The 26,625-nt window shown below is 40.9% G+C and overlaps 5 protein-coding genes across 6 annotated transcripts; 3 read left to right on the top strand and 2 right to left on the bottom strand.

Moving 5' to 3' along the window:
* The first annotated feature begins 17 nt into the window (after positions 1–17).
* mterf3 (mitochondrial transcription termination factor 3) lies at positions 18–4,165 on the top strand. The gene is made up of 8 exons (XM_004548128.3): positions 18–104; positions 947–1,320; positions 1,416–1,568; positions 1,672–1,861; positions 3,172–3,319; positions 3,421–3,492; positions 3,578–3,739; positions 3,846–4,165. The coding sequence occupies exons 2-8, from the start codon at positions 954–956 to the stop codon at positions 4,038–4,040; spliced, it is 1,287 nt and encodes a 428-aa protein (XP_004548185.3). The 5' UTR covers positions 18–104; positions 947–953; the 3' UTR covers positions 4,041–4,165.
* A 1,418-nt stretch (positions 4,166–5,583) lies between these two features.
* uqcrb (ubiquinol-cytochrome c reductase binding protein) lies at positions 5,584–8,108 on the top strand. The gene is made up of 4 exons (XM_004548129.2): positions 5,584–5,706; positions 6,693–6,761; positions 6,880–7,046; positions 7,901–8,108. Exons 1-4 carry the CDS (start codon positions 5,688–5,690, stop codon positions 7,976–7,978), a joined length of 333 nt encoding a protein of 110 aa, XP_004548186.1. The 5' UTR covers positions 5,584–5,687; the 3' UTR covers positions 7,979–8,108.
* A 3-nt stretch (positions 8,109–8,111) lies between these two features.
* lrrc14b (leucine rich repeat containing 14B) lies at positions 8,112–18,348 on the bottom strand. 2 transcript variants are annotated; one of them, XM_004548130.2, is made up of 10 exons: positions 18,162–18,348; positions 18,031–18,057; positions 17,844–17,914; positions 14,025–14,079; positions 13,676–13,782; positions 12,583–12,678; positions 12,361–12,496; positions 12,096–12,239; positions 11,519–11,969; positions 10,881–11,004 (listed from the first exon to the last, which is right to left on the bottom strand). In XM_004548130.2, the coding sequence occupies exons 1-9, from the start codon at positions 18,184–18,186 to the stop codon at positions 11,548–11,550; spliced, it is 1,083 nt and encodes a 360-aa protein (XP_004548187.2). In that variant the 5' UTR covers positions 18,187–18,348; the 3' UTR covers positions 10,881–11,004; positions 11,519–11,547. The 2 variants fall into 2 exon arrangements, with proteins under 2 accessions (XP_076735362.1, XP_004548187.2); XM_076879247.1 differs by lacking the exons at positions 12,096–12,239; positions 12,361–12,496; positions 12,583–12,678; ... (3 more) ...; positions 18,031–18,057; positions 18,162–18,348 and adding exons at positions 8,112–9,162; positions 9,866–10,494 and having other exon boundaries at positions 10,618–11,004; positions 11,519–11,659.
* A 393-nt stretch (positions 18,349–18,741) lies between these two features.
* Positions 18,742–21,557, bottom strand: gatad1 (GATA zinc finger domain containing 1). The gene is made up of 5 exons (XM_004548132.6): positions 21,089–21,557; positions 20,111–20,233; positions 19,969–20,028; positions 19,663–19,846; positions 18,742–19,576 (listed from the first exon to the last, which is right to left on the bottom strand). Exons 1-5 carry the CDS (start codon positions 21,266–21,268, stop codon positions 19,386–19,388), a joined length of 738 nt encoding a protein of 245 aa, XP_004548189.1. The 5' UTR covers positions 21,269–21,557; the 3' UTR covers positions 18,742–19,385.
* A 659-nt stretch (positions 21,558–22,216) lies between these two features.
* On the top strand, positions 22,217–25,923 carry chrac1 (chromatin accessibility complex subunit 1). Its single transcript, XM_004548133.4, has 3 exons — positions 22,217–22,476; positions 22,597–22,723; positions 25,003–25,923. Exons 1-3 carry the CDS (start codon positions 22,318–22,320, stop codon positions 25,083–25,085), a joined length of 369 nt encoding a protein of 122 aa, XP_004548190.2. The 5' UTR covers positions 22,217–22,317; the 3' UTR covers positions 25,086–25,923.
* Positions 25,924–26,625: the final 702 nt, after the last annotated feature.

Here is a 26,625-nt window from a genome sequence, read left to right as displayed (position 1 = left end):
GCACGTCCCATAAAGTGACGTTTACGTGAAGCACTTCCGTTAGCGCGCACGTGAAAATACTTGACATTGCAAGACGGTGAAGAAAATGCTTTGATTCATAAACAGTGAGTAATACAACACTCTATGAACTGACGCTGGATTTAAAGAATTATTATTCTGCTAGCATACAACGATGTAACCGTGTCCAGCTAGCCTCTCGTAGGCTAGCAAATCATTAACCGAGCTATCTGCATAGCTAGCTAATCCGGGGAAAGTATATATTAGTGACTTAAGGTTTTTGTAAATATGAATGACACGAGCATTTCATCTTTGTCTTTTTGAAAAACACACCATCGCGATGAGCAAGGCTGACCGTGACAGTGGTGAACTCCACTGTTGATCCTTTCCCAGTTCTGGCCCACTTGTCAACCAATCAACATTTAACCGATGCACAGTGCCAGTTGAGATTTTAGAGGACTGCACCCAAGCACTTTTGCAATTGGCAATTTTTTAGTGACACGACAGGTCCTTAAGGACCGTCACTTCTTCTTTTGTCCCCCACTTGTCCAGTTTCCTCAGATTTTTTTTGTGAGGGCATACTGCAAACTATGCTGAGACATACCTAAAATGTGTAGACACAACACTGGTTCCCTTGAGTCTGCCTTTTTATGGTGGAAGGATTCGTTTGTCCGTGTTAAAATGAGGGAAATAAAAACATTTCTCTGAAGGCCAGATAAAAACAACTTGGCTTAAAATTGGTGAAAAAGCAGCCAATGTCCAAAGAAAACAAAGTGAAAGACCTTCAGAAAGCCTGGAGAACTGTTGCTCAAGACCACTTTAAAAATTACAAGAAAGTCTGGCTACTTGAAAGTAAAATATAAAGGAATGACAATTGACTGAAGACCTTTTCCCACTACTGTATGTTGCATGGTATGCCTCTAAAATATGTCATGTTCATTTCTTACAGAATAACCATGGCCTCTACTTGTGCACAGCTGTGTCTAAGAGGCACAGGTCCTCTTTACTCTAAGACAGTGAGCAGTACCTGGCAGTATTACACTCGGGTTCAGCAGCGGATTAAGGTGACAAGAGTACCAACAAAAGTTATTAGTGGATTATCGATCAGGGGGAATCACACAACAGCAACAACGCTGACAAGACTGAGGTGGAAACAACAGATTTGCTTCTACAGTGACTCAGCAGCTAAATATCTGACAAACGAGGCAAAGGAAGGCACGAATACACAAGAGCTGTCAAGAACTAAAGTTGGAGCACACAAGACCTCACTGTTACCAACCAGAGATGCTGCACTAACTACTGAAAATAGTCATATATCATTAGGTAGGTAGTAGTTTGCTGCTGTGATTGTTCATTAATTTAAAGGGTTTTTTGTATCACGTTGGAATCTTCTCATCTGTAATTTCTTTATCAAGCAGATTTGGATCCTGTGGCTCAGCCTTCAGCTTTAGAAGAGATCAGTGATGAAGAGGCCATCAGTATATCTGTTCCCTCTGCCATCCCTCCAGCCTCCACCACTCTTAGAGATTATGTCGATAAGTCTGAGACGCTTAGCAAGTTGGTACAACTAGGTAATCAAAATAACCACTTTGGAATCACAGTAAAACCTCATCTTCAAAATCTGAACTCAAATGTTATTATTTCTAATCATTCACCCACCCCTTCTCATTGCAGGGGTGAACTTGTGGAAGCTGGAAAAAAGGCCTAATGTAGGCTCCATGCTGCTGAGGCTCAACTTCAACACAGATGTGACCCCGCGGTTACTGTTTCTCAAAGACATCGGCGTGGAGGACTCTCGCTTCGGCTATATTATCTCACACAACCCCTTCATTCTCACTGAGAGTTTGGAAAACCTACAAGCCAGGTAGCTCAAAGGCATCTTAATGAAAAGCTTTACATGTCGAGGATCTTTATTGTAACATAAATGTGTCTGATGTGATTAAGTAAACCCATGAAATTTAAAAAATCTTATCTGATTTTGATTTTGCCTGATCTCCCTCTAAAAGTCATCTTCTCTTGTACATCTGGACCACTTTAAGGGCACTGGAGATGTTTTGTTGTTGTTGTTTTGGGGTTTTTTTGCTCATGTAATGTCCCATTTTGAGCACCTGTTTTTTTTTTTTTTTTTTAACAATTTAACCTCAGACTTGAACAAAGAGCAGACAACAACCTCTGTGTCATACTGACCCATAATGAGGCTCATCACTTGTAATGAGACCTTGTCTGCATAGTATGAAAGCCCGAAGGTCAGGAGCATGATGATGAGGATGCTCGTTGTTGTTTTTAATGTTCAGGACATTGTCCACATGAATTTGTAAACCAGAAACAGGCTGTCAGTGTGAGGTTTAGCTGTGTTGTCTTAAGGTGGCTGATGGAGGACGTTCAGTGGAAACAGCTGGAACTATGGAGTTTTTTGGCCACACTAAAATTATTGGCCCTCACCATCTGCCTATTTGTTAGATTTGCCTCCCTGGAGCTTACTCAAAGTGAAATCCAAGATAATGTTTTGCCATTTTTACATAATGGAGGTGATACAGTGAGCTTTGGCAGTGCAGATTCAAGGGGTCAGAATAGGATGGAACCCGTGAAAGAGAATAGCAGGACCCCCCGGAGCCTAAATGCTGGTGATGGAGAGGAAGGTGGCTTGAATGGAGCTTGAATGATGACAGCTGGAGATGAGGAAGAGGTGGGTTGTGTTATGACATCTGGGAAGAAGAAAAACGGATGGGCAGTGAGGTTTAAACCAAGCAGCGTAAATGCTGATTGGCCTGGAGAAGGCCGGAAGAAGGTGATTGGACTAGACCAGTGATGACAGAAATGGCTCAACAGTGTGGGGAAAGTGGAAGTGATAAAGTTTAGATTTATCCGGCAGCACCTGGAAGTGGACAGATGTGAGGCCATAGATCTTCATTATTGAACTTACTCATATACTTTAGGACCTTCTTGGTCGGGGTTCCAAGCGATGTGAAGTGAAACGATATGTGATGTCAATGGCCTTTCAGCTGTGTCGCTGTAATGACCCCACGCACATTAGGTGGTACTTGATTGTAATAGAAAACTTCTGAAATTGAGTTGAGTTGAGTAGGTACTGCTGGAAAAGAGCTATTTGTGTTCATGTGTTGTGTTACTGTTATGACACTATGAGTGTTCTCTCTCTCTCTCTCATTTGTGAAGGGTGAACTACCTCAAGTCAAAGAACTTCAGTTCAGAGACGGTTGCGTCCATGGTGTCCAGAGCTCCTTATCTGCTCAACTTCAGCGTGAACAGGCTGGACAACAGATTGGGTTTTTATCAGCAGCAACTTAGCCTCAGTGCTAACAATGTATGCAGCTATGATTGGAGATATAATATATGAGCCGTGCTATTATGCTTTTGTTATAGTGTGTTATTACAGCTTATAGGTTGTTTTGCATTTCTCCCCAGACACGGAATATTGTAGCTCGTCTTCCCAGGTTACTGTGTGGCAGTTTGGAGCCCGTTAAAGAAAACTTAAAGGTACAGGAAAAACAGGAGACATTATTAGAAGTTGTCAGTTTTCAGATGTGTTGTTCTCAGTAGATTTTGTTGATTTACTCTACAGGTGTGTGAAATAGAGCTTGGCTTTAAGAGAAACGAGATCCAGCACATAGTTCTCGCTGTGCCCAAACTTCTGACTGCCAATAAAAGGAAGCTGACAGAGATATTTGACTTCATCCACAACACCATGAAAGTACCCCACTACCTTATCACCAAGTTCCCACAGGTAGGCCTCTCTTGCGCTCACATTTTCAAGTTTTAAAGTACTATGAACTGATTTTCTTTGGCTGTTTTGAGGAATTCTAACTCCAGTATCTGACATCTTTTTCCAGGTCCTCAATTCCAAGTATTTGCGCCTCAGAGAGCGCCACCTTTTCCTCGAGTATCTCGGAAAAGCTCAGTATGATCCAACCCTGCCCAGCTACATCTCTCTGGACCGCTTGGTGTCTTTGCCAGATGAGACGTTTTGCACTGAGTTGGCTTTGGCCACACTGGAAGATTTTTATTTATTCCAAAAGACACTTTGATTTTTCACCAACAGCCACATCAGTTATGTGCCAACATTAAAATATAAACATGGAGCATCAAAAGAGCTTGAAATGAACTGTTTTGTAAATATAATGATATATTAAATAGTAATGTTTAAAGTAAATGGACTGATTCTTACATAGTGCTTTTCTACTCTATTTGAGCACTCACAACACAACTTGCCTCATTCACCCATTCACACCCATTCATGCAAGCAGTTTTTGCTCTTTCAGCCGCAGCAATTGCATAATACAATCATGCAGCTATTTAAATTATCTAAGTTGCATCCAATATTTTTCTGGTCGGGTACCGAAAACCAACATGGGAAATCTGCAATTACCTAAATGGGTTTTCCTTTTCTCATTTGAAAAGCTTGATTGTGAAAGATTCAAATTGCTGATGTCCGCAGTTTTAACTTTGGATGAAATAATAACTATTTCACACATGCTTTAGAATGAGCAACCATTACTGAATGAAACTTTGAAATTATAAGGACATTTTTAATCTAAATAGGTATTTTTGTCATCCATTCATTTATAAAATCATAATAGTTATTTGGGTTGTGTGTGTGTGTTGTTTTTTTTTTTTTTTTTTTTTTAAATGTTGGATAAGTACAACTCTATTCCTTAATTGACCTCTGTGGATTTGAGCACCTGGCAAACATCATGCAAACTTCCTTTTAATTTTAACATTTTAATTTTTGGTTCTGATCAGCTCCATTTATTAATATTTTTAATTCCTCAGGAATACTCATAAACACTGAGGTCCTGGTATATGCAAACTTCTGTCTGGATCCTTACAAAACAAAGATGTGGAGCAATGTTAATAATTTTTGGGAACACTTTAAAAAATTTTTTTTACCAGTTTCCGATACCATTGTTGTAAACAGTATTCTCTTAAAAATAACAATACGTTAACAACACTTACTGGACTTGTGGAGTTATTTTAAAATCCTAAGAGACTTGTAAACATCTGAAGAAAAATATTCTTTAATCATAGATGCAGACTCATGCAGAAATATTGAAATTTATTTTAAATTTCATTTTGTAGAGTGAGAACAGACAGATGGGATTCTCAAAGTCAGTCAGTTTCTCTGGGTCTGACACAGAAACAGCACACAGTTTTGGGAAGAAGCCATTTTCTTTCTTCTTCGTAATTTTAAGGTCCTAGGACTTTTATGTATTATTGTAAACAGATACAGCTGGCTCAGACATTAATGGAGTTTCAGATGGAGGTTCCTCACAGGGAACATCAGGCATTATTTATACAGTAGTTACACTGATTTACGCTTTATCTTCCTGAGACCCAGCCTGTTCATTATGTCCTCTGTAGTGGACAAAAAACTGTAAGATACTTTTTTTTCCTTGTTTCCCAGGAGGATATTTATACTGCATTGATAACTATTTATACTGTATTATATTGTTTTATATTATGTATACTGTATTATCCCGATTTATAATTTATTTATACTATATTTTTACTGTATTTATTCAGTGTTTACGCTGATTTAAAGTGTATTTACACATTTTTAAACAAAATTTCCGCTGTCCGTGAACGTCGGACCTTACGATAGCGTGACGTCTGATAAAGTTACTTTTGAACGCATCTTTACCCACAACCCACCGCGTTCCTTCTCAGCGATAAACATGGCGACGAGGGCACCAGGTAAATTAACCCCTATCCTTTTTCATATTTCCAGGTTATGCTCGTTAATCCTCTCGTTTTTAACCTGTGGTCAGATCTGTTTTATTCTCTTGCTCACAGCAGGTCGTTATGTTTACTTTGTCAGTATAATTAGGCCTTCCGGTGCCTTTGACTAGTCTGTGTCCTCTAGTGTCCCCGTGCTAGCTGATGCTAACGGGTGCTGGTCAGCTAGCGTTAGCTTAGCGCTCTCCAGTGCTGGTAAAATAAGATAAATGGTATTAAACAAAGACCTCCATCCTGTTGCGCAATAAAAAAAACTGTGTTTTACTAAATGACTGATGTAGAGCTCAGCCGTCGTTTGGAGTTAAATGTAAGAAATCAACCAAACTGCTGTTAGCTCATTGCTTATGGAGGTTAAAGTTTGTTTTCTTCAGTGAATAGTTACGTCTGTCTCACAATGACATCTGAGTGGTCGTAGTTGAATGGTTGTTGTCTGATATTCATACACCACATTTGACTAATTGCCTCTTATAAGATGACATATACTTTATGTTGGGAAATCACTGTTACAGCAGCTCATACTAAAATAGCTCAGTAAGATAAATAAAATATGACAAGATAGATTTCTCCCTGTATTTGTTAACTAAGACATCCATGTTTAACTACTAGGTCTCTGATCAGGTGATCAGTGATTGTTGGTGGTACTTTGGTCCAGGTTAGAGAAAGGAGACTGCTTTTGAGATTGAGGTTCCCTAGATCTGTGACACTACTGATACCATTAAAAAGAAGATTAAGGGCCACCTGTACAGGCTTAATTTTATTTAAACCTATTTATACAGTTATAATTTTCTTATCTTGTATTGTAATGTGCTTCATAACTAAAGTTGACTGACTTAAATATGTATACTAAGTGGCTAGAACACTGTTCTCCTTCTTTCCTTCCATCCTCACTGATCCTGTCTGTTTCTGTCTCTTTCTCATGATTTTTTTTTTCTATTTCTTTACAGCTGCAACAGGAAGGCTCCTGGTTGGCTTCCGTAAATGGTATTACAACATGTGTGGCTTCAACAAACTTGGTAAGGCCAGAATATAATAATTTAAGATGATCAGAGTTCATTAGCTAAAAATGTTGCCAGTTTCGAAGCTTGCTAATGAAAACAGGATTGTCTTGAGCTTGTGGGTTTTCTGTTGCAGGTTTAATGCGTGATGACACGATCCATGAGGACCTGGATGTGAAAGAGGCCCTCAGGAGGCTTCCAGAGAATGTGTACAACGACAGGATGTTCAGGATCAAGAGGGCCCTGGATCTCTCTATGAAGCAGCAGATTCTTCCTAAAAACCAGTGGACAAAATTCGATGAGGTGCTTTCACACAAACAGACTAAATTAGCATTTTCAGTGCAGTGTAAAATGTAGTGTTAATGTTAACATGGATAGATGTAGTATTTTTCTGTTGGTCATTTCATTGGACGTGATTATTTGTTAAGTTTTCCACTGAGGCTTGAGTCATGCAGTCCTAAAGATTTGTCAGCACAGGTCTGGCAGCCACTGTTTGTTTGGGGAAAGTCTGATCCCCTGATTGGTTGTGAGTGGTCTTGGCACTTGGTTTGAAACTGGTAGCCACTGGTTGCTAGGGGCAAGTATGTATTCTGTAACTGGTTGGCGACTGGTTTCTGGAGGGTGTTGGGAGTCCATAGCCTGAAGGTGGTTGCAAAGTGGTGTGCAGTGCTGCTTTGTTGCTAGTAGTTTGCACTTAGGATGCTAACTTGTCTGCAAACTTATAACTAGATAAAAGTTGTGCAACCAATACATTTCAAAAGCCACAGCCTTCATTCTCCTTTCCTGGTATGTATCACACTTTCCTCACTACCAATTGAATAGTTTGCAAATGTTCACAGACAAGTTGTCTTCCCTGCAAACTACTGGCACCAGTTTGCTAGTGACTACTGTAATCATAAGGATGTTGTTGGTGCAGAACCCTCTCTATGATTGATTTCACCTCTTATCAGTCAGCTGGAATATAGCTGCTGATGAGTCCTAAGTGAATTCTCAGTGTAAGATATGAAATTTTAGTCAAAGTGTGGAAAAGAAAGATAAGTAAACAGAACTATCACAGAGGTTTTTGGAAAAAAAAATTATTATCTTAGTTTAGGGTGGGATTTTTAGCCTTTGCTGATTACTGATGTCATGTATTGTGCCTTGTGTTTTTCCTGCAGGATGTCCACTATCTGACTCCATACCTGGAGGAGGTGATCCGTGAGAGGAAAGAAAAAGAGGAATGGATGAAGAAATAGACCATTCCAGTTCGCAGCTGTTAATCTTAGTCTTCGGTTGGTTCGTGGTCGTCCCCTGGTGTAATATTTAACATGAAATGTAATCTACATATATAACACAGTGCTCATTAAAGAAATGTACATTTTGAAACATGTCTGTCATTTATTTGATATATTGATATGACAAATTACAGTTTCAGAATTACTATAGAAGGATCTGTCACATGTTTCAGTGTTGGGCTGCTTATAAATATAGTTACAGCATTTAAACAAGAATATATAAATTAAAACAACATGCACTGTATATACAGCTAATAAAACATCTTAGCAATAACCACTATAGTTGCTATCTGCATTGCACATCTGTTTAGTTTTATATAATTAAGTCCTGGAAGAAAACAGTTAGCATTTGTTGACACTAACATAATCCCTGTCTTAACTATAGTTAAATCTGGTTTACTGGATCCATTTTCACAGGTTTGAATGAAGCAGCAGACTTTGAGCTCAGGACTAGTCACAGTAAAAATCAATCGTCTTTCCAAGTCTGGGATCTCCTGTTGTTCACATCGGTTATCGTACCTATAAAAGTGCCGATGACGGCGTTAAAAGATTTCAACATGGACACCCCTAGCTCATTACTAGTTTCATTGATGTCTGGATCGTAGGCCCCCATGATGGGGGTGCACACTTCCACCCCATCTCTATCTGCTCTTTCCAGGATGGCCATCAGCTGGATCCTGATCTCCTGAAACAGCTCCGTGTTGTAACGCAGCAAGACCGAATCGTCCAGAGGATACGTGACATCATCTGCGTAACATTCACGGGGCACAGGTGCCTCTATGTACCTTAACTTGGGAAACCCTACAGATAGAGTGGAGAATAACCTAAGCAGGGCAACAGATGTCAGAGGGTTTCCCATAAGTCTGAGCTCCTCCAGTTGCTGACAGCAAGCCAGAGCATTAGTGAAAGCGTCCATGTGCTCGTCCTTTATGTTGCACTCCTCGAGAGCCAATCTCGCCAGAGTTCCCGAACTCCTGCTAAGCAATTTGTGTACAGGGGTGGAGAAAGAGTCAAAGAGGTTGTGTCCACTGATGTCAAGGTGAACCAGGGTCTCACTGTGGAGACTGTTGGCCAGGTAGGTCATGTCTACACGGTTCAGGCAGCAGTTGGCCAACTCCAAGCATAGTAGAGGTGTGTTGAGAGGACTGTGAGAAGGAAACAAGGGAGAATAAAAATGACTCTGGTATGAAATGCTAATAGAGGTAGACATTTGTAGTCAAACAGGAGCGGTACAGGAAATGCTTAAAAAGGTACAGCTAACAGGTGACAAAGGATAAAAGAGAACACTCATGGCTCTTATACACTACAGGCTGGCACGTTTTCCTTAGACGGAAGTGTTACGTTAAATCAGTGAAGGACGTAGAGATCCACTTCATCAGTATGAAAATGTTTTTCATTATGTTGGTTGGTCACCCATCTGTACATCTTTGTAAACGCAAATTCAATCTTTTGTCAAAGTCTTTGCTCACTTATTTGTTAATTTTATGAACAATGTGCTGCAAGCTTTTGCTCATCTACACCTTGTTTATTGAGCATCAAAACATTTTACATTACAAAATCTATACTGTGCATACTCGCTCCTGTTCTATTTCCATTTGAAGGTGAAGAATACCCAGCGGGTCTTTGTCCTGCAGCCACCTGTCCTCGCACTGGCACCACATCAGCAATTTTAACAACAGAATACCTTCCACTGTTGTACAATTGACAAAGGTTAAAGGTGGGTATTTTGAGCTGTGTTAAAGCTCTTGGTGTTGTTGCTGATCAGGTCTACAATCAGCATGCATTACATGAATAGACAAACTTAGGGCACCTTGTTGTCTGTCTCTTTATTGCTGTGCTTGTACTCACTTTAGCAGTCTCCGCAGGTGTCCAGTGAGAGTAGAAAAACCAACATAGAGCTCAGTGAGGCTGCTCAGTCGTGCCAGCAGGTTGCCAATGGTGGCCAGCAGATCCTCGTCGTCAGAGCCGAGCCTCCTGACATCCAGGGCGCTGGCTGGCAGGGTCAGAGACTGTAATTTGGGGAATTCCACCCTGGACAGCAGCACCTCCAGGTGTGAGGCCTCTAGAGGAATATTGTGCACCACCTCCAGCTTTGTGATGGACTCTGGCTCTGCTAGGCGAAGAACATAGAACAGCTGCTTGAGAGTGAGAGAATCCGCCCTAAAACTAACAAAGCGAAGCTTCAGGGGACAGTAACGGAGGAGCAGGAAGGCCTGAGCTACCAGCTCGTAGTTGCGGCCTGTGACGAAGCCGTTCAGACGGACATCAACAGATGTTTCAAAGGCAGATTGGGACACGTCCATATCTTGCATGGCCACCATGGTCTCGTAGCACAGTTTTGTCAGGAGCTGGGTTCTTGCCCATCGACCCAGGGTGGATTTACAAGGGCAGGCCTGATGCTCAGTGTCCTTAAGGGCAGTCAGGTCCACCGTGTGAAGGCTCTTGGCATATGTTCTCGGGGGAGACAGCACATAATCCTTAGAAAACAAGAGAATATTACATTAAAGGTGACTATTCATGAGTGTTTTAAGGCAATGACAACAGAAATGCAACTGAAATGAAAATGATTAGGGGTACATTCAAGGTGGGTGGTTTGGTACCTTTAGGCCGTTGAGAATTGCTTCCAGACAAAGCCGGCAGGTGCGAGATGTGAGGTCTAACTGACAGTCGGCTGTCTTTCCCAGAAGTCTTTGTAGGTTGAGTTCAGGAAGAGGCCACATCTGGACCAAAGCATGCAGCACCTCAGCCTGCTCGTGGAGGTAGCAGGCCTTGAAGAGAAGTGGGTAGAGGTTAAAAGACACACAGGTGAGGTTTTCCAGAGTTCTCGCACCAGCCTGAATGAAGCCCTCAGCAGCAAGGAATCGCAGGGACTTCATGTCTTTAGTTTTTTTTGTGTGTGTTGGTATGTATTTGATTCAGCGTCTTGTCTCTTTTGTAGCTGCTGCTCCGTTGGTATCTTCTGTTGCTGTCTCTCTGGGTGTTTTGCTCTGGTGAGGCAGGAGAGAGGCACAGAGGGTAAGTAAGAGGGTTGAGGTTATAAATAGCAACAGCTGTCTCACGTCCTTCGCTGGACGTGGTTTCTATTTGCAACTTTTGCCAGACAGATTAGCAGGAACAACATCTGAATCCTCACGAGAAGCTTCACTTTCCTCCTCACAGCACACCAAATGTTTGGCGTTTAAACACAGGTTTAACTATTTTGCCATCATGTACTTCATTTTATGTATCTGCTATTCTTTTCCAACCAAACTACTTTGTACAACATAGAGGTGCATGCTTGCAGGGCATTGTTGTGCAACTGAGGATTTTTGTCAGGGGAGATACTGTGGTCACTGCCCCTGTACTAACAGAGCCATCCTCATATAAATAATAACAGTCTAAACAACTTTATTGCATGTGTCTCACATTTGACATTATAATATCTGTATTGGGGCACTGATGAGAAAAGAAAATCCAGAATAAGGTGAAGACTAAGCTAAAATATTACTAAGCTGCTCTTACCTGTCTTATATGATGTGTATTACATGAGGTTATGATGGGTGGTAGTGGTGATGATGGTGATGATGCTCATGGAAGTGATGGTGCTCATGTCTCTGGGCCAGCGGGACACCAAAGGAAGGCTGAAGGCTGTAAAACGTCTCCCTGTCTTGTCCTGGCTGTGCCTGGAAGCCAGCGTGTGTATGGGGCGAGGCAGAATATTGTACCGTGGAATGAAGCTTCCTGCTGTGGGAGCGACGCGGGAGGCTCTGGGAGGCTCGAAGGAGAGTCTGGGTAGGATGGCACCACGAAGCAGGATGCCGGCCATGCAACCTGCAGGACTTTCTCTCAGCTCTGGTCCTATCACACATGGATCTGCTTCTCAAGGAGTAAACAACACGGAGGTCTTGAGGTGACTCAGAATGCACAGTGTTCTCACAGTGCACCACTAGATGGTGCTGAAGAGGAGGTGAGTCTAAAAAAAAAAAAAAAAACAGAAGGAAAAAACCCTTAAGTGTATTTTCCAGAAGACGGACGGACGGACGGACACACACACACACACACACACACACACACAGAATTAATGGAGCTTTTATGATACCTGCATTGTCAAACTTGGAGGCATAATTTTCAATGCCAGCTAGATCCTGGTAGTGCTTTCTGCGCTCTTTGTTTTCATCCACACAGAAGAGCCTTCTCATTGGACGTCCAGCTTCCTGAGATCCACTCTGCTCCTGCTCTGCATCTGTTTTCAGTGAGTGCAGGATGTTGGCATTGCTGACAGTTTAGAAGCTTATTAAAATCTTGACGGTCATGAACTGTTTAGTTTTGGGTCCTTAAATCCTAAAAATCACAATAACACGTACCTGTGTTTGAGCTCTTGTTTGGATAATGTGAGGAAGTTACAGCTAGCTTGATCCTGAGGGGCCTTGTACCACTGCAAGGTTGCTTCACCGATGTCTTTAAAACCTCAAACACGGAGTGCATCAGGCTGGACATGTCCTGCAGAACACAGATATACACACTGCATACAGAGACATTTTACATCTGAAATATGTCAGCAGCAAAAACAAAAACCCCTCTCTTACCTCTTTCTTGACCTCATCTGTGTTGTCAAAATTGTACAATGTGAAGGTCCACTCCTGCTGAGAGTCGTCTCCAGGCTGCACGTTACCCTCCATGCCCTGTGTTCACATGCGAACATGCTGTCAGAATAATACTGATGCCATAGTTTGTCATTTACAGTAATATGTGTATTTGCTTATTATATGTATATGTACTGTAACTTTACACTCATGAGACATTTTATTATTATTATTATTATTATTATTATTATTAGGTACACCTTACTATTACACTCCCTTTTGCTTTCAGAGATGCTTTAATTCTTCATGGCACAGATTCAACAAGTGCTGAAAACATTCTTCAGAGGTTTTGGCCATATTGACAAAATATCCCCACACTATTACACCACAAGCAGCCTGAACTACTGACAAAAGGCAGGATGGAGCTACGCTTTCACAGTTTCCTGTTCTCAGCTGATAGGAGTGGCACCCGGTGTGGTCTTCTGCTGCTGTAGCCCTTCACAGTTCAGAGATGCTCAGAGATGCTCTTCTGCATATGACTGGTTATTTGAACTACTGTTGCCTTCCTATCAGCTCAAAGCAAACTGGCCATTCTCCTCTGACCCCAAAATCAAAAACTTCTACAAGGCCTAGAGATGAGCATGTGGGAAAATCCCAGCAGATCAGCAGTTTCTGAAATACCCATCTCTCTCTAACAATCACATGAGTTGCTCCCATGTGATTGTCTCAATAAATATAAGCACTTAAATGGCTAAAAAAAACAAATTGGCCACTGAGAACATTACAGCCCCTTTATAATAGCAAAATCCTCCATAACAGCCTGCAACCAACCTGATAAGATAACATGTTTTATCAGGTTAGTTTAGTTCATTTCAAGAATACATATTTAAAAATGGGTGTTTATGCAGCTTTTTCTGCGAGACTTCTTCACAGTCAGGAGTCGTCGTCTCATCATGTTTTACTAGAAAACTCCACGAAGTCCCGGCACCCAACCCCACCAGTCTTGGAAAAACCAAAATCTGAGTACACACCAGTTGCTACAATTATACTATATTATAACGTTATTTGAATATCAAATAACGAGGTTACCAGTTACCTCACTCACAGCAGCACGGCTGCTGCTCCTCTTTGTTTCCTTCTTGCACTTGAAGTGAAAATTGGTCCCTTTATCGGGCGTCTTCTCTTCTTCTGGTGGCTGAACCACTAAACAGCACAAAAATGCATCATAATTCTCTTTTTTAACAGACTCACAGTTTATGGGTACTTAAAATTATTGCGGTCTATCTTGTATCTTTCTGATTACTCATGTAAGGCTCTGTCTTAGACTTATATGAACTATTTCCATTGTTTCGTTTAAGTGGATAAAACCCGATGACATTCACTAAACAATTAAACCTTTAAAGACCTTAGACGGGAAACAGGATGACGTGTGATCGCCCACTCACCCTTCATGTCGCAGTTATGATCAGAAGTGCTTTTCCTCAATTCCACATACAAGTTCTGTGAAAAGAGTCAAGAGTGTAAATTATCAGAGGACACATTTAAGAGCGGGAGGAAGCAATTAAGTGATTTTCTTGTCCCGTGAGTGTGAAGATGGATCTCCAGATGTGAGCAATGTTGAATAATCTGTGCATTTTTCCTTTTTATGAACCCCAAAACACAAAGCAGTGGCATGAATACTTTTGGCTTACTTTGCACACGTTTAAACACACAAACATACGGCACTGCAAAGAAGAAGAAAGCCGGTTTACCCGCATGTTTTTGAATGGTTGACATCTTTTCGCATGCTTTCTTGCATAAATACACGAAGATGAAAACGCTCACTTAAATCCTGAGTCTTGGCTGGACCTCTTTGCACTTCAGGTTTAGGTTTAGACACACTGTATATGTGTTGACTGTTATAAGTCAGCTTACTTTAAATCCTCTAAATCCATTATATACTTATATGCATTTACACATATTTTCAAATCCTACAGCAGACAGGGTTGATGAAAGGACTTGGATCAATTTCTGTTACTTGAAAAATATCGAATAAATAATACTTCAAGAAAATTAATCTTTTTCTGCTTTAGTCTTCCAGTGCAAAACAAAAGAAGACAGGAACAAAAAGCCTCTTATCTGCCAACATGTCCCTCACCCGTGTCACACTGATGCTTCAGCAGATGCAGTTGAGCAACACAGGGAGTGATAATTTGTGGGCATGTCTGCACACCCGCATTCGTGTTCAGATGCAGGCAACACACCCAGCGTATCCTGCCACGCTCTGCCTGCAGTGAAGCTTTGATGAGAGAAGGCGGCATCACCCGTCAGTCCATGGACCCATCCTGATTTCAGTGAGCAGCTTGAGTTCATTTCACTAATGTGTAGCTGATGCACATCTATGCAACTAGGTCCACACCTAATAGCCTGTAGAACCACTTCAGTGGTCTCTCACATTGTTATGGAGGAATTTTGGCCAACTCTTCTTTACAGCATTGCTTCAGTTCATTGAGGGTCCTATGCATGACCTCAATTTTTTTTTTTTTCAGCCTTTCTGTTTGCTGATGTTTTGGGGATCGTTGTAGTTTTGGCCAAGCTTTACCTCTCAGACATGTGGCCACACATTTGAATCTAGAATACTTTGGTATTCAGAGGAATTCAGGGTTAACTCGATGACTGCAAAGTGGTGAGTCCTGTGGCTGCAAAACAAGCCCAAACCATCCCCCCTCCACCACCGTGCTTGAAAGTTGGTGTGAGGTGTTTGTGCTGATATGCTGAGTTTGGTTTTCTCCAAATGTGATGTTGTGCTTTATGGTCAAACATTTCCACTTTGGTCTCATCCGTCCAAAGGACATTTTTCCAGAAGTCTTGCAGTTTTTTGAGGTCCAACTTTGCAAACCTAAGTTGTGCAACCTTTTTACAAAGAAGAGCATTTCTCCTGGAAACACTTCCAGACAAGCCAGTCTTTTTCAGTCTTTTTCTAATTGTACTGTCATGAGCTGTAACATTTAACATGTTAACTAAGTTTTTGGGCTTTTCTCTGAGCACTGAACAGTCTGACTTTGGGGTGAATATGCTGAGGCATCCACTCCTGGGAAGATTGACAGCTAGCTTAAATGTTTTCCATTAGCTGTAGAATGATGAACTTAAACTGTTTGGAAATGGCCTTTTAACTCCTCCCAGATGGATGGACATCAACAATTAAGTTTCTTTAAGATCACTGATGACATTTTTCCTCCTTGGCATTGTGTTAAAACACACCTGAATGCTCCAGACCAGCAAACCGGCCAAACATCTGTTTTTAGAGGTGCTCAAACTCTCTTGATCAGTTAATCAAATGCATTTAATTGGCAGCTCCCGGCTGCTGCATAATTCCTACGGAAGCGGTAAGTGTGGACTTAGTTTTCCTGCACAACTGTGTAAACCCTCTTTATCACATGACTGTATACTAATGCATATTTACATGTTTACCGATAGTTCACATTGAGCTGCTTCTATCAATCTGGTATTTTGAACATTTAGCTAAGTAACTAAAACAACTTCACATTTGGTAGAATTCAATTTGAGGAATGTAAGTGAACAAACTCAGATTGTTTGGTCTATAATTGGCTTGCGGGATGGACTATAACCCAAATATAATCACAAAATCCACATTTTGAACACATTATTTTTGAAAAGAAGTTTGGATTCTCTGTCTAAACCAAAAACTAGACAGGATTGTTTTCTTTGAACTTCAAGTTAAACTCGCCACGCCTTTTCTGCTCAGTATGCCAACATTTACTTAAAACTGTAATTATTCAGCCTCTTTTCTGCACACATACTTGACGGAAGATCATAGGAAAGGAAACAGGTCTGTCCGTTCTTTAGACAGTCAACCTGTCAACACCTGAGCCTGCCTCAGTGGTACTTGACAGGTATGTAAACATTCACCTATGAGTCGGCGTGTTTAAAATTTTTACCCACGGCGCTCCCCTCCTCCCCCCTCACTGGATATATCGAACGTTGCACATAAAAGACTTCATTGTTTAGTTATCTCTACAAAATCTTTTTTAAACTGTTCCAGCTTCTAAAAACCGTCTTTAATCTGTCACCTCTGCGAAAACTGTGACAAGGAAATGTTTTAAATGTGATTTTAAGGGGAAGACTTTCTAACAAAGATGCAAAGAACGGAGTCATCTTTTGGAAAAAGAGATGTTTTTGACATTACCACTTCACAGCAGTGGTGTCATGGGGGATAAAACTACATTGGGTTGGAAAATGTAATCGCAGGAAGTGCTCCAAGCGCAGAACCTCCACCACAGCCCTTTAAACATCTTGGCAGAGTCAACATCTTTTTCCAAACTGCAGAACTTTCCAGAACTTTTTTTTTTCTTACAGCAGCCCTGTGCAAATATTGTCCTGAGCTTCAGACTTTATTGGCCTTAAAATAACAAGTTATGCCCAAAGATATTAAGAGATCAAACACTTGAAAAGCTGGATCAGTGAATTTTCTGTCCTTAAAGTGTGTAAGACAAATGCAATCAGTGTTTTTAATCAGGTGGTCTCAGAAGCAAACAAATTAAAAAAAAACATTATTACACTTGATGCCATTTATGAAATGAAACAAGCCACACTTCACCCACTCCAGCCCCAAACACCCCACCTCACACCCTCACCCGTCTGGCTGGGGCAGGAAAGCAGTCCCAGATGTGGATTTTTTTTTTCCTTTTTTCTCTTTTTCCCCCTCAGTGAAGTTGGGCATAAAGACCTCGCTGTCTGGAGGGGGGTGGGTGTGCTGAACTTCACAGACTTGGAAGTCTCTTTATAGAGATGGAGGAGGAAGGGTGGAGAAATAAATAAACGACCACCTTCCAAACATCTTTTATGTCTCCTGGATAGATGTGAGCAGTTTGTCCCCAAGCTGGCACGACTGAAATGAAGCCCTGGATGCTGTTTTAAAGGCGTTTAAAGAGCCAGTGCGGTTTTTTCTGCACTATAAGAACACGTGTACTTGGCTTTAATGTTGCCTCATGTGCATTTATTTATTTGTTGAAAGAAGCTTACACAAAATATGATTTTGCTTTTTGGGCCCTTAGATCCTACATTATTACCGAAATCACTAGTAAAACCTGGCTGGTTTCCGGAGCTGAATAGTACCCGGGCAGTACTGCACCAGCTTCAGGTCTAACCTCTTTTCTGTCAGCACCAGATCAGCGCAGTGATACGGGAAACGTAGGTGAGCGAGTTATAGGTTTAGCTTCTCTCGAATTAGTTATTAATATAAGAACAAAGATAAAACTCATTACCTCTGTCAGCTTTCTTCTGCATATGTGGCTACTCTGCGACTCTCTCAGCACACTGGAAGCCAAACTCCGTCCTGCAGAGGATAAAAACAACCATATTTTTTAAAAAAAAAAAAAAAAAAAAAAAAAAAAAAATATTATAAATTCATGTACAAATTAGCTATGACAGCATGTGTCTTTTCTGTCTTACCTTCTGGACTCTGCCGGGGCTTCGAAGCTGCCCAAATAATGAGATGACAGTGAGCGGTAGTGATAAGACATTTCAAGTATTTCATTTCTAATAATAATAAAAAAAGAAGCTAACTAGATGTAACTTCTCACCGTGTTTGGACTGGAATTTGCCCATACTGTGATCAGGAAATGTTCACCATGTCCAGCTCAGAGAAAAAAAAAATAACTCAAGACATGAGGAAGTTTTCGCGGACTGGGAATTTCACCGACGACTCCAAAGTTTCACCGAGACGTTTATCCAGGAGTGCACAGGCAGAGAGCGATGACTACCGCGCACTTCCTGCTTCGGTTAAACTCTGTTTGATTGGTTAGAGATCGGTGATGCACGTGACCCAACCTTACGTCTGTAAATCAAAGTAACAGTGTGTTTATTGTTTAAACGACTCTGAACAGCATCCGACTGAGAAACGGACACAAACCACCGACTTAAAGACTTTACAATGAGACGTTCACGGTCAAGAGCTTAACTGACACAAGTGGCTTCATTCCAGTCTTTAGACACCACCAGTCTAACATTTTGACATAAATCAAACGTGACATTTGTTCAATCAGGATGCTGGAACAAAAACCAATCAGATCTCTGTTTGTTTTTTTTAAACATTTATTTATATCAGTTTAAAAAAAAAAAAAAAAAAAAAAAGGAACAAAAGAAAAATCACAGGCAACAGTAGTGATGGAAAAGAGCTTTTTGTTTATTATCAAATACAAAAGTAACATTTTTTATGGAAACTTGTTTCTACCACTGGAAAAGAAAAAAAAAAAATGGTGTAAACAAGCTTCCATATGTTTCAGCATCACAGCTTGTGAATAACACAAAGCAATAAGACACATCATTACCATCAACTTACAACTCGCCTTCAAATGTGAAGTAATGATCAGAAAACCCCAAAATCATTATCTCCTTAATAAATGAAGGAATCTCTGTATGCATTGGTCGTCTGTTCTCCTTCAAACTTGGCGGGTGTATGGACTGGAGGCAGTGCCAAGTTTGAAGTAATTCGGGGGGTGTCTCATTTGTGACGCTTCTTCCTGTTACTAGTCATTGAAAGACCCCGTCGCTCCTGTTGCTAGGCGTCACTAAAAACAAATGTCACATTTCAGACCGTCCTGCGTCCTCACAGATGACACAGTCCTCCCAGATATCAGTATTTATTACATTTAAACCTTATTTACATTTAAACCTCCACTGACTGCAACATCTACCTCTGCAGATGCTCTGCTGATGTGCTGGCGACTGCTGACCCTGCACTAGCATCATGTGAATGTACATTTATTTCTTTAAGAACAGAGTCCATGTCTTTAATCACAGTCCCACTAACTGCTGGCACTGACAGACTCTTTGACAGTGTGGGCCGGTGTGGGTCCTATGTGGGTCCAAATATAGCCTTTTTCTGGTCGTATTGGGATAGTAGGGAACGGGGTGCTCCGAGACTTGAAGTACTCAGAGGGGGCGTGGCACACAAACTCCAAATACTCCATCTTTCTGGGCAGATCCTCCTCTGGACCTATTGCAAAACATTTTTGTTTGTTTTTTAAAGCTTAAATGAACAAATTCCACTAGAGCACTGCATGATCCAGAATAACTGCTCACCAACAATATAGGTGCCAGGATCGAACTGGTCCTTAGGGCTGGCTTGAGTGGGGATGAGCCATGTCAGTGCTGCACTTTTTTCACAGTACTGATCCTGTACAAAGCCTCGAATCTGAGCATAGTAAGGCTTCCCATCTTCTTCATCTGTTACCTTAATCACGTCTCCCATCTGGTAGTATACACCCTGTGATATATTGACAATGATAAAGGATTAAGGTTAATTTATATAATTAATGCTTTAAAAAGATCAGACCAGTTTCAAGTGAAAGTATTGTTTCTCATGCTTTGCAACAATAAACACCGTACCTTATAAAATATGGATTCTGACGTGATGATAGTCGCTACAGATTCTGGTGCTTTGATTGGCTAAAAGGTTGGCACACACAAGGGTCAAATGCATGAACTCAACAAGAAAGAAGAAAAATCAAATTTACATTATCAAACTTACATTTTTGAGTTTAAATATGTGTCGTCTTCCTTTTCCTTTGGTTGAGACTTTTTTCTCTGATGCAGGAGCTTTGTACTTGGTGCTTCTCAGACGTGCAGACCTCCTGTGGATCTCCTGCTTGGACTATAGACAAACACAAGAAGGGATTGGACAATTGACTGCAGCTTGTCAGTTGAAGAAGATGATGAAAAATAAACAATGAGACAATACTAAGACCAGTACTAACAACTATCAGTTTGTTTGTTTGTTAACTGATTAATCACTTAATGTGAAAAATATCTCAGTAAAATGTGAAGCTATGTAATGTTTAAGGCATATAGGTTTACCCTTCAAGTTTGATCTCACTTGACAACAGACTGCTATATTACCAATTTTAATTAAAAATAAGGGTTTAAATGATCTTGGGGGTTTGTTGAGATGTTTCGCCTCTCATTTAAAGATTTAAATACTTTCACTTTGTACAACACAAATGACTTTCATTTGAAGCATCATTTTTTTATGTTCTGCCATCTGTATTTCGCACAGGCTGCTGCACAAGAGCCTGAAAGTTGTGCCCAGTGCTTTCTCAGGCAGTTATTATGATCAAATCTGCGACACCACATGTAAAAACTCCTGGAGTCACACCGGCTTGTTTCTGTTAAACTGTTTTACACATGAACAGTGAAGACTACAGTCTTGAAATGAGACCTGTGCTCTTCTAATAACTTCAAACAAAAACAAAAAACAAACAAACAAAAAAAAAACCCCACAGTGATCGTCAGTATTTAAACTGAAATGGAAAACCTTCCTAATTCAGCTCAGCGTGGGCTCCGGGAGCGCTATTATATTTTCCCTGTAGGATTATCTGTGAATGATGCAGCTGCAATGTCTGCACACAGCCCCACCAGTCTAAAAAAAGAGCCCGAAGACAAACTCGTGAGGCTTTACACCATCACAAACAGGCCTGGCTCTAATCTAGAAACACTGGGTTTCACTGACCTGTTTCCCTCCGCCATTGCTGGGCTGAGTGATGGAGGACAGGGAGGGTCCTGACGCCCCGCCGCTGGCGCTCTTTCCCGTGCAGCTGTTACATAGGATCTCTCCCTGGTTTCCTTTCTTCCACATCGAAGAAGAATTAGTCTTGCAAACGGCGCAACATGGTTTCAAACCCAGCGGCATCGTGGCCGCTTCTTAAAACGACGCCGGTGGGCGAAGAAACAACACAGAACTCAGTGATAGGATGAAGATGCTCCGTTTGTGTGGCTGTGACTCTGGTAGAGAGGCTGAAATCTTCCTTCTGGGGCAGTTCGACTTAAAACAAACAGGTATGGCTCTGAGTTACTTACGAGAACAGCCAAATTGATCAGAAACTTGGGTTGTTTATATCTGTAGCCCATTTATAGCCACTACTAGCGGCACAATTCTTCTTCTGCGCTGGCGCCTGCCATCAGTTCTTCTTCTTTGGTTTAGATTTAGGTACATGACTAAATTATGCGACGCCACTGGACTGGAGGACACAACGCTAATAGACGCAGGCGAGCTTGTGAGAGTGTGAAGATGTTGATTAATTTTAACCAATCGTGTTGTGGTAGTGATAAATTACGATTGGTTAAAACGACACAATGAGTAGGTAATATGTTTAGCTGTTTTTCTTAGATGTATAATGTATAAATTATTAATTCATTTGCCCGCTTGCACAAAATGAGTCTTACCTTTCCGCTTTTTACTAACGTAATTTTTCTTTTACTTTTTCCGCTTTTTTGAAATCATTGTTGTATATGTAAATTTTGATGTATAATGCCCTCACTATGCACCTGTGGCACTGCTGTTTATTTACTGTAAGTTGTACTATTTTTATTCATTATCCTGCTGTAACAAAGTAATTTCCATCCATCTATCCGTGTATAAAGATTCAAGATAAATGATCTATCTATCTATCTATCTATCTATCTATCTATCTATCTATCTATCTATCTATCTATCTATCTATCTATCTATCTATCTATCTATCTATCTATCTATCTATCTATCTATCTATCTATCTATCTATCTATCTATCTAAAACCAGCTAAACCATTTTTAACCAAAGTGCCTCCTCTTCAGCAGGGGGAGATGTTACAGCGTCGAGTCCGCCAGACGGTTTTAATCTGGTCAGACGAAGAAGAAACAAACCGCGTCACAGTTCAAAACAATACTTGGAAGTTCCGCTTGTCTCGCGCCCTGTCCTTATGAAGATGTCTCATAACAGCTCAGCCAAAGACGACCAAGCGTCGGGCAGCAAAAAGCCGATCTCTCTACCGATATCCAGGGTGAGGCTGATCATGAAGAGCTCCCCTGATGTCTCCAGCATCAACCAGGACGCTCTTTTCCTCACCACCAAAGCTACAGTAAGCTAAACATCATCCGCAGCTCATTCATTTGCTAACACTTTTAGCACCGTTAGCTTGTCTAGGGCATGTGAGCTGAAGCAGCGCGTTTGTGTGTGTCTCCTGTTGTTATTGTTTTAGGAGCTGTTTGTACAACACCTGGCTCTATCCTCCTTCAACAACGGCTCAGGGAAGGAAACAAACACCCTGTCGTACAGCGACCTGGCCAACACCGCTCAGGAGGCGGAGACTTTCCACTTTCTCACAGGTGAGAGGCACCTGCAGGCACCTCGGCGGTCCTATGATGCACCAGCTGGTTACAGATTATATCTCAGACTGCACAGAGTCCAGATTGTTAGAAACAGTGAATTAATACCTCCCCCGTTGCTCTACGCACTGACTCACACAACGCCCGAATAAAAGTCAGCACAAAATCGATTAATTTCCTATTTCACACGATGTCTGAACCTACCTGCAGTGGCCTCACCCACAGTCTAAGAACTACTGTAATGATAACTGATCAGACTTTGGATTATTAAAGTGTTTAAGGTAGTTAAATAACCCAGCATCAGCAAGTGTAGATAAATGGGAAACTGTGGTTCCGTTGTGGTTGTGTGTTTCCAGTTTCACGGGATTTATGCTTCTGTTTCAAATCTACACCATAGAAACGCCACCCTGAACATGTAACAGCTGTTCCATCACGTTATTGTCTCCCCTAAATAATTGTATTTTGTGCACCTCTCAGGGCCATTGTAAGGGACAAATATGTATGTCTCCAAAAAGAAAAAGAAAAACAGAAAATAACTGACCGCAACAAAAAGGAAGAAAAATATTTCTGTCATAGATGGTACTGCATATAAAACACTGGGACATCACCCTCAAGTAATAAACACATAAAACACCACAAAAGCATCAAGACTGGTAACAGCGTCAGCCACTTAAGTACATTACCCTGTAGGCTCTACAAAAATTCATCACAGAAGTCTAAAGGGCAAACTGTGGTTGAGCTGAGGTAGTATATTTGCAGTCCACTGGCAGCTTCAAACTACCTGCCTACCTGCAGAGAGCATCTGCTGTCAGATGCATCAAAAACATGTCATGTAACTGTTCTGTGGGTCTTTCTTGTGCTGCTGATGGTCCGTCACCTGGCTGTGGAAAAGAGCAAAGTTATAACATACAAAAATCCAAAGAGAAACTGGGTGTTAAAAGCAATCAAAAGCGTCAATTTCAGACATTGTCTGTGCTTTTTATTCTGTATTTTTGATGTTTTTTTTTCCCCCTCATGCTTCTCCCGCTCCTGGCCGGCCTGTTAGCATGTGACCCTTGCAAAGCGAGCATTGGTTGACAGCCCTTGTCTGTAGGATCTCTATGGTCAAATACCACAACAAACGGACACAATTCCATAAATTAAGCACAAGCAGGAGGAGTACATCAGGAACGGCATCTGATAAAACATTTGTGCCAAATCAAACACGCAGATCAATCCACTATGGTTATCCCTTAGGAAATAAGGGAGCAGCTCACAGTACCTCCACCAGCTGAACACAAGAAGACCAGATTAATCGATGAATTTAAAAAAATAATTAAATTAACTGATTAAGAAAAGAATAAGTATTAGAAACACTGCTTGGTATAATGTAGTATAAACAAAAAGGCTCTAAAATCGCCATAAAACAAAAACTAATTTTAACAGTTTTAACAAAAATCTAAAGTTGTAACCTTCATGAAAGGATGAGTTAGTTTAGCCAGCTTTACTTTAAGGATTATTTGAAGTAGCACTGTTTAAGTCTCTCAGGCACTGCTTTAACCCTTAAACACCATCAATAAGACTTTTATCTCTCTCATAACTTCATTTTATCTCCTGTGGTGTTTTTGGGTCTGTATCCAAACAGCTCACACTCACTCCTTTGTTACTTTTGAACGTCGGGCTGTCTGAATCCAGCGATTCAGGGGGTTTAAGGTGGAAATGCTCGGGCATGTTGCTGCTCGTTTTGCCTGTGATATCTGCGGTACTTCTGGCTGCTCGATTGTTTTGGGAGAGGTCACCAGAGCGTGCATGTTTGGTTTGGCACAGAATTACACTGGCTGCCCTTCCTGATGGTTTCCTTCTAGCCATTTATCCAGGCTGGGGGCGGAGACTAGGTATACACCGGATTGTGTCCCATTCTGTCGAGGCTTTGTAAGGCGAACATGTTAACCACTACATCGTGGAGCCACTTGTGCTCAGCATGCGTCTTCTGGACATATGATTATGTCAAGGTTTTAAAAATGGCTTTTCTGTAAAAACATTTTGTAAACAGTTTGTTATAATCTATATAAAGTGAAATATCAGATGAATTTTAAATATACAGAAGCTTAAACGTTAATCTGAAAGTAGATTTTAGTGCAGCTGTGCAGTGTGTCAACTTTTTGACAGCCAAGTTTAAAACCATTTGAGTCTTCCTAATACTCTTGAGTTAATATCACTCACTGACCTGCAACAAAAAATGAGATCTTTTCCTTCAACTATGCATTTTTACAAATTTTTTGCTTTGTTTTCCTGGACAGATATTCTGCCTAAGAAGATCTTGGCTCAAGATTACCTCAACTCTTTGGAGCAAATGCAAGAAGAAGAAGGAGCTGATTACTGAAACAGGAGGATGGTCCACATTTCCCATCTGGACAGATGTTATCGCATCTACTCTTCCAGCCTGTCGCCGAAAGCAAAGTGACCGTCAGTAAAAGACACTTGAACTCTCGAGTTCATCTTCAGGGCTTTTGTAAAAAGTTAGAGGACGTGGAGCTAAACGCAAACTCACACGGGATCAATGTGAAATCAAGTGAAGACTCAAATTTCAAACTCCCCCCAACAGTAAATGAAGTTCAGCGACCCTTTTCTGCAAACTGACAGATATATTTTGTGTGAGCTAAAGTACTGTCATTACTAATATATGATGCAAACAGGAGTTCAGAACAAGTTTGCATTTAAGCTTGTGTACTTAGACTGTTTATGGAGGTTCCCGGGTAGCACTGACTTAATTGGGCTGCTTGATTTGCGTGCACCGTTATCGGAAATGTTTCTGCATAACTGGCCAGTACGGACTTGTTCCACGTGAGCCAAGACATGGGAATCCAGCCCACGCAGCTGGAGCGCAGACGTCTTAGCTTCTGTGTTACTGTTGGCTTAAAAAAAAACAAGTGGGTGAAAACATTATTTTAAAGGTGCTGTGAAACATTGATCTCAAACTCAGATGTGCTGTTGCTACTGTTAACCATATATTCGTGTTGTGATTTGACTGTCAAGAACTTGAAATTTACTAGAAGTGGAAAAACTACAAAACAACTGAACATGCTCTGAAGTTCAAAATAAAATCTCAGACTCTAACAGATGTAAATATTTAAAGTGTTTCAGCTTAGTCGGCATATCGCCCTCTGTGTATTTACAAATGTGTGGTTTAGATTTGATATTAAAATAAAAATTCATGCTGTCTTGTTTTGCACTGAACGTTTTTATTTTTTTTAAAAATACCAGTTTATGTATTTGGTGTGTTAAACCACTCGCGTACTCTCCTCTGAGCTCCTCGTGTTTCCTGCAGTTTAGAGGTTTAATGTGACCATGAAATCTTCATACCTTTGCAAACAGGTAATATAGAGCCATGGTAAGATTTACGATTTTTATTTGACCTATTGTACTGTGTCATAATTTCTTTAACAAAAACTAAACCAGAATACATAAGCAGCATGTTTTAAAGAAAAAGAAGTCCATAAAACTAAAGTGCACCCCATGATTTAGCAGCTTGTCGAACCACCTTTAGCAGGAACTAATCATTTTCTGTATGACTGTCAATCTCTCATATCGGTATGGAGGAATTATGACCCACTCTTCTTTATAACATTGCGTTAGTTCATTGATGTTTGCAAAGACTCATTTATGCACAGCTCTCACAGCATTTCACTAATGCTGAGGTCCAAACTTTGTGCCTCTGCAGCACCTTGATTCTTGATTCTACTCAACCCCCAAAGTGTTCCAGAGTCCAAATTCCCAAATAGCTCCACTTTGGTCTTGTCTGTCCAAAGATATCCTTTGAGACGTTATGCAAACCTAAGGCATGCTGCCATTTTCTTTTTAGAGAGAAAGGGTTTTTTCCTGGCAAACCTTCCAATAAACACCACACATGTTCAGACTTTGTC

This window comes from Maylandia zebra, linkage group LG22 (assembly GCF_041146795.1).
Source record: "Maylandia zebra isolate NMK-2024a linkage group LG22, Mzebra_GT3a, whole genome shotgun sequence".
Lineage (NCBI taxonomy): Eukaryota > Metazoa > Chordata > Actinopteri > Cichliformes > Cichlidae > Maylandia > Maylandia zebra.
This window is presented reverse-complemented; position numbering and strand designations above follow the sequence as displayed.

Excerpts from the sequence above, each read along its gene's own strand:
- mterf3 (XM_004548128.3), top strand. The coding sequence starts at position 954 with ATGGCCTCTACTTGTGCACAGCTGTGTCTAAGAGGCACAGGTCCTCTT. Across the intron at positions 1,321-1,415 it reads AAATAGTCATATATCATTAG|ATTTGGATCCTGTGGCTCAG; the intron begins GTAGGTAGTAGT and ends TTTATCAAGCAG. Across the intron at positions 1,569-1,671 it reads TAGCAAGTTGGTACAACTAG|GGGTGAACTTGTGGAAGCTG; the intron begins GTAATCAAAATA and ends TTCTCATTGCAG.
- uqcrb (XM_004548129.2), top strand. Across the intron at positions 6,762-6,879 it reads GTGTGGCTTCAACAAACTTG|GTTTAATGCGTGATGACACG; the intron begins GTAAGGCCAGAA and ends TTTCTGTTGCAG. Across the intron at positions 7,047-7,900 it reads AGTGGACAAAATTCGATGAG|GATGTCCACTATCTGACTCC; the intron begins GTGCTTTCACAC and ends TTTTTCCTGCAG.
- lrrc14b (XM_076879247.1), bottom strand. The coding sequence starts at position 10,893 with ATGAAGTCCCTGCGATTCCTTGCTGCTGAGGGCTTCATTCAGGCTGGT. Across the intron at positions 10,495-10,617 it reads CAATTCTCAACGGCCTAAAG|GATTATGTGCTGTCTCCCCC; the intron begins GTACCAAACCAC and ends TTGTTTTCTAAG. Across the intron at positions 9,163-9,865 it reads CACCTGCGGAGACTGCTAAA|TCCTCTCAACACACCTCTAC; the intron begins GTGAGTACAAGC and ends TCCTTCTCACAG.
- gatad1 (XM_004548132.6), bottom strand. The coding sequence starts at position 21,268 with ATGCCGCTGGGTTTGAAACCATGTTGCGCCGTTTGCAAGACTAATTCT. Across the intron at positions 20,234-21,088 it reads GCAATGGCGGAGGGAAACAG|TCCAAGCAGGAGATCCACAG; the intron begins GTCAGTGAAACC and ends GTTTGTCTATAG. Across the intron at positions 19,847-19,968 it reads CAGAATCCATATTTTATAAG|GGTGTATACTACCAGATGGG; the intron begins GTACGGTGTTTA and ends AATATATCACAG.
- chrac1 (XM_004548133.4), top strand. The coding sequence starts at position 22,318 with ATGAAGATGTCTCATAACAGCTCAGCCAAAGACGACCAAGCGTCGGGC. Across the intron at positions 22,477-22,596 it reads TCCTCACCACCAAAGCTACA|GAGCTGTTTGTACAACACCT; the intron begins GTAAGCTAAACA and ends TTATTGTTTTAG. Across the intron at positions 22,724-25,002 it reads GACTTTCCACTTTCTCACAG|ATATTCTGCCTAAGAAGATC; the intron begins GTGAGAGGCACC and ends TTTCCTGGACAG.